General features: G+C 61.6%; 2 protein-coding genes across 4 annotated transcripts in view; one reads left to right on the plus strand and one right to left on the minus strand.

Moving 5' to 3' along the window:
* Nucleotides 1–7722, plus strand: part of CERK (ceramide kinase) — a 39918-nt gene extending 32196 nt beyond the window's left edge. Inside the window, exons 10-15 of the mRNA XM_059404437.1 lie at nucleotides 56–208; nucleotides 1767–1872; nucleotides 2629–2705; nucleotides 3334–3539; nucleotides 4069–4277; nucleotides 5447–7722. Of these exons, the coding sequence (XP_059260420.1) occupies nucleotides 56–208; nucleotides 1767–1872; nucleotides 2629–2705; nucleotides 3334–3539; nucleotides 4069–4277; nucleotides 5447–5516 (821 nt within the window). The 3' untranslated portion in view covers nucleotides 5517–7722. The remainder of the gene's footprint in view (nucleotides 1–55; nucleotides 209–1766; nucleotides 1873–2628; nucleotides 2706–3333; nucleotides 3540–4068; nucleotides 4278–5446) is intronic.
* A 3425-nt stretch (nucleotides 7723–11147) lies between these two features.
* Nucleotides 11148–13777, minus strand: part of GRAMD4 (GRAM domain containing 4) — a 72702-nt gene continuing 70072 nt past the window's right edge. For all 3 annotated transcript variants that reach the window (XM_059401766.1, XM_059401767.1, XM_059401764.1), the window contains exon 19: nucleotides 11148–13475. In XM_059401766.1, the coding sequence (XP_059257749.1) occupies nucleotides 13371–13475 (105 nt within the window). In that variant the 3' untranslated portion in view covers nucleotides 11148–13370. The remainder of the gene's footprint in view (nucleotides 13476–13777) is intronic.

The raw sequence follows: 13777 nt of genomic DNA on the forward strand, positions 1-13777 counted from the left end.
CCCATCCGGGGCCGGAGGGGTGTGGCGCCAGAGCGGGGACCGCTTCCCTCCGCAGGGGACTCGCTGTCCATGGACGTGTCGTCCGTGCATCACCACGGCGCGCTGCTGCGGTACTCCGTGTCCCTCCTGGGCTACGGCTTCTACGGAGACATCATCAAGGACAGCGAGAAGAAGCGCTGGATGGGCCTCGCCAGATACGACTTCTCAGGTGAGGCCGTCTGACCTCCGGCGCTGCGCCGCTCTCCACGGCCCGCAGCCGCAGGCGCTTGTCCCACGGGTTCGGGACGTCCGAGGGGCAGGGCCCGCACCCCAAGAATCCCCACCCTCGGCCCTAGAGCTGGAACTGGCGGGAACTGGAAATCCGCTGCAGACCATGCAGAACAGGCCGGTCTGCTCCCGTCAGGGGTGTCTGACGTGCACAGTCCGGTGGCCACACCTGCCGCCCACATGGGCCCCGGGGCCGAGTTTGATCAGTCCCATTTGTCTAGTCACGGCCCTCCCCAGTTCACTTTTGGGCGAATCTCTATTAGGTCCAGTCGAAGCATCGCAGGTGTTAACATATGAGCCGTTGTCTTGGGAGAGAAAGGGACAGTAACTTGCCAGGCATGAGGCATCGCCGAGACTGAGCTAAGTTAAAAGTAGAGCGGAAGGCCAGGTGTGCGGGCCCTGAAGAACTATCGGATAAACCAGAGTCCGGGAAAGCAACGTCGGGCCCTGACTCCCAGCTGCCGAGCTGGCCGTGTGCCCCAAGCACGTGGGGCCTCGTCCCGACCCACAGTCGCCCCTCTGCGGGGACATGTCTCCTCCCCAACCTGGAGCCCGACACGCCGCAATGCCCCGAGGTGGTTCTGAGGCAGAGGGAAGGCTGACGTCTTCGGCCCGTGGGACGTGCACGTGGTCTGAGGACGGGCAGAGACGGGTCACCGCCGTCCGGGGAGAGGCTGCCCTGCAGGGTTCCGGCTGTGCACCCTTCACATTAGCAAGGAGCGGGGTGCGGGGCCGTCGGGGGGAGAAGCAGGGGGATGGGCAACGGGAGGAAGGTGGACTGGGGCCACTAGAAGTGGCTTCTGCACAGGACACGTGGGTACTGAGTGTATCCTGGGGCCCAGCCACATGCCAGGTGCTAGCACAGTGGGCGGGGGCCTGGGGCGGGGGCGCTCAGTGCTGTGCCCATCATGCAGGATGTGACCGTGGCCTCTGCTATCTGATGTGGGGCATGGTGTCACTGTTCCACTCCCAGGACACGGCATGGTCCCCACTGTGACCCGGGCCCCATGCTCGTGTCCTGTGGGACTCCTGCACCAGCCAGCTGGGTTCCTGCCTCACTCTTAGGGGTCCTCTTGAGGCTGGCCAGGCCTGCTGAGAACGGGCGGCTCCCGCAGTCGGCCCCGAGGCCGGCCACCGTCCTCTGGGCCCAGTGCTGCCGTGACCTTCGTCAGAGCTCTTCCCAGATGCCAGAGCTGTGCTGGGTGACCCTGGGCAGCCGAGGCTGGAGGACGTCAGGGTGTGGGCCAATAGCCTGAGAGGAGCTGACGGGATCCGGGGGCTCCGCCCTTGGAAGCGTCTCCTTCAGGCTGTGCAGACGTCTGGGGCTTCAGCAGCCGCCAGTGACCTGCGGGCGGGCCAGGAGGGGCCGCTGTCGGGGGCAGCCCTGGGGACCAGGCGCCCTCCCTGATCCCGTCAGCCGGCTCCCAGGAGGCGCTGGTGGCGTGGGGCGGCGTGGCCGGGGGTGATGCTGGGCTGACTCCTTCATGCTCTGTTCTCAGGTTTGAAGACCTTCCTGTCACATCACTGCTACGAAGGGACGGTATCTTTTCTGCCGGCGCGACACACGGTGGGGTCTCCGCGGGACAGGAAGCCCTGCCGGGCGGGGTGAGCACCCCCTTCCGTGCGTTTCTGCACACGTGGCGTTTGGGACTGTTTGGGGCTGTTTCCCTGTCGTGGGTGTGTGGCATCGTCTAGTTTCGATGGGGGAGCTCGGCGCAGGGCCTCTGGGGTCCCGCGTCCCCACGCTTCTCCCTTCCTTGAAGTGAGGGACTCGAGACCATAGATCAGAACAGTTAGAGGCAGAAGCTCCTTCCGCCGTCGCGTCGTCAAGCAGACTGCTGAGCTCATCTGGGGCGTAAACCCTCGTACCCCGGGGGACAGGGAGTCCATTGGGCCCCGGGACCGCAGACACCGTCCGCACTAACCGTGGAGTTCCCAGTCGTCCACTTGCTTGGTAGCGACGGGAACACGGAAACCCAGTGTATCACCGAACACGGAAACCCAGTGTATCACCGAACACGGAAACCCAGTGTATTACCGGCCGTGGAATTTGTACCTTTCTTGGCCTTTGCTCCCGCTGGAGCTCCGCTAACCTGGGGCCGCGCAGACCTGGCTCCGGGCGCCAGCTTCCCAGCCTCGTAGGATGCGCCCTGCTCGTGTGACGCTTACCCGTGTTAGAGCAGGACTGGAGGACACGGGTCACTGTCACAAGGTCTAATCTGGAGAATTCAAACTGGCGTGCAAAGGAAATATTGTTAGCCTCTGAGACCGAGCCTGCTGTCCCAGGAGAGTTCCCGCAGCCCTGTGTCCCCGCCGAGTGTCTGCGCCCTCAGGAAGGGTGGTGACGTCCTTGTGTTTCAGGTGCTTCGTGTGCCGGCAAAGCAGGCAGCAGCTGGAGGAGGAGCAGAAGAAGTCGTTGTACGGTTTGGAGAACACCGGTAACGTTTCTGCATCAGCCACTGTCACGCCGTGGGCAGAGCCGCGCGTTTCCGAGTCCTGGAGGGCATCGCGTCTGTCCCCGTGTGGGTGCCGCTCTGCACCTCCCTGTCTCCTGGGCTCCCGCAGGCAGTAGACAGCGGCCGCCGGCCAGCCCTGGGGCAGGGCGAAGCCGCGGCTGTATGCCAGCCTGGCTCCCGTTCCCCATAGTGCTGTGCTCGGGGCCCAGCGAGCTCTCCTGCGACCCACCTGTGCGCCTTTGGGCTTTGCCCGGCACTTGCAAGGGAAGGGACGCAGCGCCGCGGCAAACTCTGGACGCGCCGTTCGCTTCCGTAGCAGGTTCATGTGTCCCAACGGATTTCTCTTGATTTCTTCCGACCATGTAAAAATGTGAAAATAGCTCGCAGGCCACGCTTGCGATCGGTCTGTATTTGAAATTGTCCAGAAGTCCCCACGTGAGGACCAGCAAAACTGCTCCGTGTTTTGCCTGGTGACCCTCTGGGCCCGGCGGTCGGCACAGGATTCTTGGTGCTGGTGCCAGGGGGCCCGTCGCGGGGGGAGTTTGTGGCGAGGGTCTCAGGATGCCCACCCGCCCCAACGTCCCGTCCGCAACACCCCTTTCTGCTTCAGAGGAGGTGGAGGAGTGGAAGGTGGTCTGCGGGAAGTTCCTGGCCATCAATGCCACAAACATGTCCTGCGCTTGTCCCCGGACCCCCCGGGGCCTCTCCCCGGCCGCGCACTTGGGGGACGGCTCTTCTGACCTCATCCTTATCCGGAAATGCTCCCGGTTCAACTTCCTGCGGTTTCTGGTCAGGCACACCAACCAGTGCGACCAGGTGAGCCGTGGGAGACCCCGCGCCTCGCAGCATCCGGAGGCCCGTGGCTGTGGGTGTGTCTCTGATTTTAGTAAGATCTAGGGGTGGTTTTTTGTTAAATAGTGCTTAAGGTCTACTCTAATGGTGTTCTCATGTGGCTTTTAAACTAGCGTTTATAAAAGGTAAGGAATTCTACAAGTTACAGCTAAGGAACCACCAGAATGCTTTTGTTTGTTTTTTTAAGGTTTACTTGTTTTCGAGAGAGACAGGGAGCAGGGGAGGGGCAGAGGGAGAGGGAGAGAGGCTGTCCAGCAGGATCCCCACTCAGCACAGAGCCCAGCGGGAGGCTCGATCCCACGACCCTGAGATCGTGACCCCAGACGAAGCCGAGAGCCGGCCGCTCCGCCGACTGAGCCGCCCCGCCCGAACCCTTTAGCAAGTGCCCGTCGCTGCGGCCACGGTGGGAGGCGGGCGTCTGACGGCGGCCCACGGCCCGGCCTCCTCGGCCTGGCACCCGAACAACGCCACCCCCTTCTGTGTCTCTCGGTAGTTTGACTTCGCTTTTGTTGAAGTTTATCGTGTGAAGAAATTCCAGTTTCTGTCGAAGCACATGGAGGACGAGGACAGCGACCTCAAGGAGAGGGGGAAGGCGCGCTTCGGGCCCGTGTGCAGCGACTCCCCGCCCTGCTGCTGCCCCGTGTCCAACAGCTCCTGGAACTGCGACGGGGAGGTCCTGAGCAGTTCCAGCATCGAGGTCAGGTGCGTGCCCAGGCGCGTCTCCCGGGGCTCCGTGTCCCCCGCACCCCCATTCTGTCTGCCCCCGAGGCACCGTCGGCTACTTTGGGGAGGAGGCTGCTGTCCCCACGGACGTCACAGCAGGACGCGTTCCTTCATTTGCTCAATGGGCCAGCAGCCCCGCGGACCTCAGTTGTGGCCGGAGCTGGGGGTCTGGCTAGCAGCCTCCCTGGGGTGGTCGCCCTGAGGCCGCAGGAGAAGCCGCCGGGACAGTTGTCTGCACAGGGACTCGGCTTTTCTAACTTGACCAGTTAAAGACATGGAATTAGTTGTGATGCTGGCTTAAGGATTTACTAAAATGCGGGAAACTTTGAAAACCAGTAACAGCATTATTTTGGGAAGCATATGGTCTGTATCTTGATATCATTACCATGTTTGAGCAGTAAGTGACTTAGGTTTTTTTTTTTCCTTGAGATTTGATTTACTCGTTTTGGAGAGAGCTCGAGAGAGTGTGAGCAGGGGAGTGGTGGGGCGGGGGGGGGGGGGAAGCAGGCTCCCCACTGAGCTGAGAGCCCGAGGCAGGACTCGATCCCAGGACCTGGAGATCATGACCTGAGCTGAAGGCAGGCACTTAACCATCTGAGCCACCGAGATGCCCCAATTACGGAGTTTTTCTTACTGAACATCTTGGAGAGGAGGCTGTGACATCATTAGTAGAGGGGAAGGTGGCCCTGCTGGTGGGGACCACGCGGACCCCTGAGCCCCTCGGTGCTCATCCTCATGGTTGTAGAAGGAGGGGTCTCTGGGGCACCTCGGCCACTCATGGACCCCTGGGTTGGGGCTGCGGTGGCGCTCCTTCATCCCGGCTGACCGGATATCCTGCACATGGGGGGGCCACCCCGCATGGAGCCCTCCCTGCGGCCCTGAAAGCTCGGAACATGGCCATCTGGGGGTGGTCATGCTGCTGAAGAGGGGGTGCCGGGTGTCGAACCTGGCCTTCGGGGCCTCCGCGCCCTTTACAAGACAGGCCTCTGAAGAGCGTGGGTAAGTCACTCTGCACCCCTGGCTGTCCCTGCGGGGCCGGGCCCAGAGCCAGCCATGAGGAGACCCCCAGGTCCCTCCACACTCGACCAGCTGCTGGGCTAAGGGCCAGGGGGTCACGGGGGGTCACGTGAGGCCCTTTGTCTCTGCAGGGTCCACTGTCAGCTGGTTCGCCTCTTCGCGCGGGGGATCGAGGAGGACACGAAGGAGCCGGACCACTGAGCCGCCCTCACGCCCCGCCCGCCTCGCCGTGCTCAGGAAGCGCGAAGTCATTTAAGAAAATTCCTGCAGACCAATTACGTTGATATATACATTTAAATTTAGAAATTTATTTTTGATAGTTAGATCTTGATTTTAGACAAACTACTTGGTCAGCAAATCCGTGAACGTTCCCGGCCTTTTCAGCTCTCTGTGAGCCTGTGGACCACATTTCACAGAACTGGCCTCTGCCAATGGCCCCTGTCAGTTTGGGGCTCTGACTTCTTAGATTTTAGGCTGATGGCGGTTTCCAGGGGCCCACCTGTGGCTCTGTCACAGTCGTTTTAGGGACGGTGGATGTGAGGTCCAAGCATCTGGACGGGAGGTGTAGAGCAGCTCACCGACCCTCTCCACCGGACGGACTCGCGTGTGCGCGCTCAGGTTTTGGAACACTGGGTCGCCTTCCTGTTATCTTCATCTGAACCTGGGCTCGGGACGCGCTTACTGGGCCGGGTGTGTCCCGAGCGGCTCCGGTGACCTCGGAGCAGGACCGTCTTAGGAAGAAGGACACTGACAGAGAGACCCTGTATCTGCAAAGTCCCGGCCCTTGCCTCGGTCACGCTGGTGCCTCTGGGGCAGTCGGCCGGCGGTGAGAAGGGTCGCAAGCTCTGACATGGCGTCCGTTTTAAACGGAGAGGACCCACGCTTCACAGCAACCCAGTGGGTAACGGGAGGGCTTCGTGGGGTGGTGGGAGGAGGCGGGCGCGCAAGGGGTACGATCCGCTGTGTGGACTGTGTTCACCTCGGGCCGAGCGGCCTCGCCCTGTTGAGGGTGGGTCCCTGGGTCCCAGGGTCCCACGTTCCTGTGGCTCCTTGGCCCCAGGCCCCAGGTCTCCGCACATGCTCCAGACTTGGGCTTTTCTTCACGCTTCATTCCATGTGTTTATGCAAACGTCCTTGTCAGCGGGAAGTGGTGTCCCCATAGTTAGCGCAATGTTTGCGACTGCACCAGAGCCCCAGCGGCGGGGGTTCCCTGGAGGTATGACCCTGGTCCCCGGGGTCCCTCGTCGGCACTCTGGCCTTGTTTCCTTTGTATTCACATTAGGTATGTGGAAGACGCCTCGAAAATAGCTTTATTTGAAATAGAAGCTGCGGCTTGGACTCTGGTTTGCAGAGACGGAGCCGGCCTGACTGTCCCGGGCGGCGCTTGGCCGTTTGGAGGAGTAGCTGGTCCTGTTCGCCCCACAGACATCCGATACTGGTCGCATCTCATTTTGGTGTTCGTGTCTGGAGCACACGTGCGATCTCCTACTCCATCTCAGTCCCGTCCAGGTCACACCAAAGCGAGCTTTCCCTGTGGCCTTTCCAGTAGACCACGTCACTGCGTCATCGTACAAAGGCAATGGTTTAGCAGGTCCTGGGCGGGCGCCGTCTGGGTGTGGAAAGTCAGTCCCCGCGGGCTCTTTCTGATCCCCAGTGCTCGCTGCTGGTGGGAAGGACAGGCAGGCAGCTCTGTGCGGGGGCAGCGGCCCGGGGGAGGGCGCAGAACCACGCTGTGGGACGGGTTCCTTCACAAGCTTTCCCCAAACAGTTCTGGCCTGTCCTACAATCCACTGCCCATTTTAGGAAACTGGTCCGGGCCACGGTGAGCATTCTCTGTTCACTGAGAGCCGGCCCTGTCCCCGGCTTCCTGCACGGCTGGCCGCGTGCCCAAGTCCAGAACTGCAGGCCTTGGGGCCGTTCTCGGGGCCCGAGTGATGGTCGGGACGCCCCGGGAGTTCCCGATGATGTGCACGCAGTCCGGAAGGACTGTTCAGACATTCCCCCAGGGGCGAGAGGCTCAGATCTCCGGGAAGTCCCCACAACCACTGGACTCCAGGGTAGTGAAGAAAAACCTGGACCAGTGGTGGGTCAGTGAAAACTTAGGGCCATCTAGAAGGGTTAGTCTGTGTTTTAACTTCCTTGGTGACTCATCAGTGCGAAAACACCAGGAGCCATCATGCTCTGACGCTTTCCTGCTTCTCCGCACCAGGTGGGCACCTGGTGGGCGGTCCCTGCGGCTCGGGGGCGGGGGCAGGGGCGACTGCTCTGGTACAATCCTGGGTAACGGGCAAGTATGGCCTGAGAGGGTGGCTTCACTTTCTTGTAATCTTGCTGGTTTCAAGATTGGAAAATGGCATATTTGCTCTGGTATGTTTGAGAAGACAAAAATAAAGTTACTTTGGGCAGAGTTTGGTTTTCTTTTATAAATTCTTGTTCTGTTCTAAGCAGAGCATGTTTCGTGAAAACGCCTGTGCACACTTGTTTTGAGAGTGAGCAGGTGCACGTGAGCAGGGAGAGGGGGAGAACCCCAGACAGACTCCCCGCTGGGCACAGGGCCCAACCAACCCCCAGGCTTGATCCCACAACCCCGAGATCATGACCTGCACTGAACTCCAGAGTCAGACGCCCGACCGACCAAGACGCCCAGGCCCCACCCATGTAACTGTATAGAACAAGAATAAAACGAAGGACACGGGGTCACCCAGGCCAAGAGCTAGAACTTCCTCCCGAAGTCCCCGTGCTCCCCTTGTAGGGGACCGGTTTCCGGTGCACCGTTCCCTTGTTTACCCGTGTGAGGGGGTCAGGACAGGCCACCCCAAGACAGGCCACTTGGGCATAAGGTTGTCTCGAGCTGAAGACTTCAAGAGGCGCCCTCTGCACCCCCACCCATCTGCGGAGAGCCGGGATCAAACCACCCCACGGGCAGGCGCCGCGAGCCGACCGCGGGGACTGCCGGTGCCGAGCTAGGTCCGCACGAAGCGACCGCGGGGACCACCGGTGCCGAGCTAGGTCTGCACAAACCTTAAGCTTCTTTCACTTCTCCACTGAGACCCCTCAGTGCCGTCCTATGACCTCAGAAGCCCAAAACCCTAATCCAGCTCGTCCGATCTTCACAAGTTTGTTGCCGTTTTGTTAAGAAGCCCCAGGATCTAACTGCTTCTCTGGGTCTTCTGACTTTTTTCTATAAAGGTCTCCATGAACAGCAACAAAAGAAGCTCTTAGCATCAAATAAGAACGTGTGCCTTTTGTCCGGTTCCCCTGCCTGCCGTCCGCGTGCTCGGGGGTGTACAGCCCCGGAACCTGAACCGGCAGGAGCAGGGTTCTCTCCCTGTACACTCGCTCCCCCGTGTCGTCCGGCCTCGTCCGGCAGGCGCTGCTGTTCTCCTGAAAGGAGTCACGCTGAGTGTCTCCTGGATCCCGCTGCTTCACGCTGCACATTGTGAGAAGACGTTTTCATCACGAGGCTGAGCTTTCCAGTCCAGGAACGCAGCGCGTTCCCATTCATAAAGCCTTACTCGAGTCTTCTGACAGTTCCTAGTTTCCCACAGTATCTGAACCGTTCAGGTATATTCCTAGCAAACTGTATTTTGGGATTAAATTTTTTTTTGTTGTTACATAGAAATCTGATTTTTTTTAAGTGTATCATATGGAATCCAGAAATTGTGCCTCTTACTATGAAAACTTACCTGCGTGGGGTGCATAGGAGACTCAGTTGGTGAAGCGTCTGCCTTTGGCTCAGGTCGTGATCTTGGGGTTCTGGGATCGAGCCCTGCCTTGGGCTCTCCGCTCCACAGGGAGCCTGCTTCTCCCTGTCCCCACTTGTGTTCTGTCAAATAAATACAATCTTTAAAAAAGCCCTTATTTCTAGATCTGGGGTTCCCACAGTGCCGTCACCGACGAGTGGGAAGAGCTGAGTCGCTCCAGCTTCAGGACCTTGCCCACTTGTCCCCCATCTGGGCCAGGTCTGACTCCCCGTACAGAAGGGACAGCAGTGCCTCCCTCTAAAGGACTGGGTCCCCAGGCACCTGCCCCCCACCTCTGCCGCCAGCATCCTGGGAGCCCTGCACCCCCGACACGATGCCAGCCCGCGGCTGTGGAGGTGCTGGGACCCAGCAGGAGACGGGGTGGGCTTCCCAGCTCCGGCATGGGGGGGCTGATTTCAGGGGCTGGATGGCTCCCCTGGGCCCCCCACCCCCTGCCTCTGCACACTCCCGCAGGGCAGGGCCTCCTGGATGAACCCACGGATCCCTGCTGGGTCATAAGGCCGCAGGCAGTGGCCGCCCACCCCCCCGCCCCCATCACCCCTGCCGCCCGCCCCAAGCTGCCGGCCCCTACTCCAGCCTCCGCCACAGGGGATGCATGAGGAGTCAGCTTTGCAGGTTGGTTCCTGCAGGCGAACAGCGGTAACCACTGCCTTCGGTCCCCAACTTGATGGCAACACTTCTCTGGGCCACATGCGATCCCCCCGCCCCGTTCACTAAACGCTGTTTCAGCATCAGCAGCAGGTGCCTGCACTCGATGAGAGCCAGTGTTTCAGTGCTCCTGTCCCCTGGGGCCCCAGACCCTCCTCAGGCCAGGGCGGCTGCTCCTCTGTCTTGCGGCCAGGACAGATTGTGGGAGCCTGGCAGGGGCTCAGGCTCCCAAGAATAAAGGCCCCAAAACCATGGGGCCACCAAGGCACCTCCTTTGGTTTCGCGGTGCCCAGGTGAAGCCAGGAGACGCCCCCTGCAGAGGACTGCTGTAAACCCACCAGAGGAAACACACCGGCCACAGACAAAACCAATTCTACCAAATGTGGTCCCCGGGGAGCTCTTACAGGAGTGAGGAGACCTATTTCTGCTACTTTGTGGACACATTAAATAACAAAACAGGCAAACAGGGAGCCCCATCGGCGAGGGGGCGGAGGGGTCCCTGCCACCTCCTCCGGCTCCTCCTCACCCCTCCCCCTCCCCAGAACAGGGGTCCCCACAGGGCTGGGAGCTCATAGACCTTACCTGTTGGGCTGTGCAGTCCCAAGAGCGTTCACCGGGTACCTGGCCCCCAGGGACCACCGGCCTGTCACAGCGCGGTCCCAGCCCTGAGACTGCCCACAGCGAACAAACGGACGAACGGGAGGATGGGGCTCATCCGAGCGCAGGGCCAGCCCCCCAGACCTGATGTCTGTTCAGCTCCCGCTCACTTCGTGGGACCTGGGTCAAGCTGTGGGTGTCGGGGGCAGGAGGCTGCGCCCTTGACTGTGCCCAGCTCAGCTCCACACAGGACTTTGGTGGGTTCAGATGTCGGCCAGTTCCTGCATCCCTTGGTCTCCACTGTCAGTGTCTCGACTGGCTGAGCCACGGGGGCCACCGGGGACCCTTCTGCCCAAACCCCAGGGGGGAGGGCTCCAGGTTGCACCTGGTCCCAGAGATGCTTACCATTCCAAGGGAAGTCCTGCCTAGGACCTGCACCCCAACCCCGAGGGTCCTTTTCTAGGCTCCTCCATGTCCCGGCAGAGTGATGGGCCCACTGCCCTGTCACCCAGTGCCAGGCCCTGGATGCGCTGAACCGGCCTTCCAGCCTCTGGGAACCTGGACCCCTGCTTCCCCTCAATGTCTGCTCCCATGCCCCCTGCCACACTCCATGCCCCAGGCTGCTTCGGATCCCAAACCCCTGCTACCCTCCAGCACTGGTGCTCACGGTGATCCTGGGCCCCCAGGAGGGGAACCGGCCTGCCCCCCTCCAGCTGCCGACAAGGCACAGGGGCCCCGCTGGGGAGGCCAAGCACCCCCCACCCTCCCCGGAGCACAAAGCATCTGAGGTTTATTTAAATAAAAATTATAATTTATACAAGACTTCTTTAAACAAACAAAGTTTTCTTAAAAAACTGTTACAGGGTTTTTCATCAGTTCTTCACACAGTACAACCCTTCTGTGGAACAGAGTGACAGCAGGAACGGTTACTTACAGATCCAAAACAGACTTGAGCTTTGGACCTAAAAATGTAACATTCACGCTAGTTCAGTGATTAGTCATAGAAATTAAACATCTGCCCAGATTTACACAGTTTGATAGAAACCCCGGGCTCTCTCTGCCAGGCAGCGGGGAGCCCCCGGGGGCCACGTACCCCCACCCAGCGCCCCGGGCCGTGCTCCGCACGTGGTCAGTTTTCATCTCCCTTTCTCCTCAGAAGGGACTCGAACCAAACCACCCGCTCTGCTGAGGAGGGCAAGCCCCATGCCAAGCCCCAGGGAGGGGTGTGAGCGGCTCCCAGAGGGTCCCCTGAATCTGCCTGTCCCCCCTCGCCTCAGGCACTGAGGGAGGGTCCCTGGGAGAGGGTCCCCGGGGGTGCCTGAGGCCTCTGCAGGGCCCATGGGAGCTGGTCCCCCTGCGCCCACAGTGGGAGCCGGTCCCCCTGCGCCCACAGTGGGAGCCAAAGCCAGGACTCAGAGCGGCTCTGCCTTCGGTCCGACGAGAAGCCGGCCTGCGGGGTTGTGTGAACGCCAGCGCCAGGCAGACCGGGGTGGCGGGCGCCGCGGGTGCCCTCAGACCTCACCGGCCGGGCGGGCTGTGTGCTTCATCAGGCTGGTCGGCGCGGCCCCCTGGGAGCGTGGCCCCCTGGGAGCACGGCCTGGGCCGTGGCGTGTGGCTCCGTGCCCCCCCGAGAAGGAGGACGCGAGCGAGGCCACCGGGCTTCACCCAAACCAGCAAATTAGGATTGGAGCAAAGGTAAAAATTACATCTGAAAAATGATACAAAAATAAGAAAAACAGCTTGCTCTCTGTAAAAAATATAATCTTCTGTTTCTTCAAAAAACAACAATGTCCAGGACACCCAGGGGACGCAGGGCACGCCGAGGAGCCGCCGTCCAGTTGGAAGCGCTGGCCGGGGGCGGGCGCGGCCGCCACAACCTCAGCCTGTCCTTCCCCAAGGTCACAGGCCTGTCCCCAATGCAGCCTGCAGACAGACCCCTCCCCCAACCCCCGGCCTCGGCCACCAGCGCCCTGGCAGGCGCCGGGCGGGGGTGGCTCGCTCCCACCGCCGGACGTCAGGGGCGCAGACCACCTGGCCCCCAGCCTCTGGGCTCCACTCAGTCACTCCCCACTGCTGGAGCCCCCGAGTGGCCCCACACAGCTCCCATGGCAAACCGGCGGCCAGCCTGGCCCACGGTGCATCCAGGCCGCTCCCGCCCCTGGGCCCCAGAGCACCCCTCTGCCAGCCCTGGAGGCTGTCACCACGAAGCCACACCTGGCCGTGCTGCGGCTGACGTTCGTCTGAGAGCATCCCGCGCTCAGAGGGCCCCGAAAGCCCCGGCCGATGGTCTGCTTTCCAGAGCAGAGAGTGAAAGATGTGCTTCTGCCTGCACGCCACTCCCTGTCCATGAGGGTTGCCGACTCCTGGCCTCCCAGTGGCTAGTAGGGCCCAGATGGCCAGTGGCCTTGGTGGCTCCTTGGCCCCTGTGGATGGTTGGCACCGAGCGTAGGCCAGACCGAGCCGCGCCCTGTCCTGGGCCCCACTTGAGGCCGCGTGGTAGGTGGCCTCGCTACAGGAAGGAGTGAGACCCACGGGCCCGCCCAGGGTGGTCGGCGGAGGCGCCTCCGAGCTGCTCCTCACCGATGTCCTTCATGCCCAGGAAGAGGACGCCGGTGCTCACAGCCGTGCTTCAGCGTGCAAGCGCTCCGGCCTCTGGAGGGCTGGGCGCGGCGGGCGCGGGCTCTCCGTCCAGGGCAGCGGGACGGCGGCTGTACTCGGCGGCGGCTGGCACAGGCGTGTCCTGAGTGTCCGCCTTCCCGCTGGCCTCCGAGGATCCCTGCCCTCTGTGTCCGTGTGTGCGTGGGACGCGCCTCCCCTGCGGGACGGGCGGGCGCCGTCCGAGGCCGCAACCCCCGCGTGAAGGGGTCCGGGAAGCGCAGCGTGAACACAATAAAACCACAGGTCAAGGGGAATTATTGCGAAAGATCAGGAGGATGTCCAACTGTTTTTCCACTATCAAATTGTTAAAAAACAAAAAACCAAAAAAACAAAAATAAACCAAGAAACCAAACGAAAGCCTTCCAGCATCGTCCCGGGTGGATGGACACTAGCTGTCGCTGCCGGCCGCCGCGGCCGCCGTGATCTTCATGTACTGGCTGAGGATGGTCTCGAAGGCCTCGTCTCTGTGCACCATGGCGCCGAACACCAGCGGCTGGCGGGGCGGAGACGCGTGCTGACCCTGCACAGCCAGGCTGAGCAGGGCCCCATGGGGTCTGGCGCCCAAGGGCAGACCCCCCCACGCCCCCGCACGGGCTCCAGGCCCACCTGCAGCGAGAGACTGGCTCCTCCCGGCCCTCCCTTCCTCCCTGGGGCCCCGGCCCTGAACCTGACCGGACTTGCAGAGGCAGGAGGCTGCTGCGGTCACAGCGAGGGAAAGAGAAAGGGGGTCCCCTCGGGTCCCGAGCCGCTCAGCGGCTCTGCACGTGTCCCAGGGATTTAGACCCACACCCCCTA

The sequence above is a fragment of the Mustela nigripes genome, chromosome 6, assembly GCF_022355385.1.
Source record: "Mustela nigripes isolate SB6536 chromosome 6, MUSNIG.SB6536, whole genome shotgun sequence".
Classification (NCBI taxonomy): domain Eukaryota; kingdom Metazoa; phylum Chordata; class Mammalia; order Carnivora; family Mustelidae; genus Mustela; species Mustela nigripes.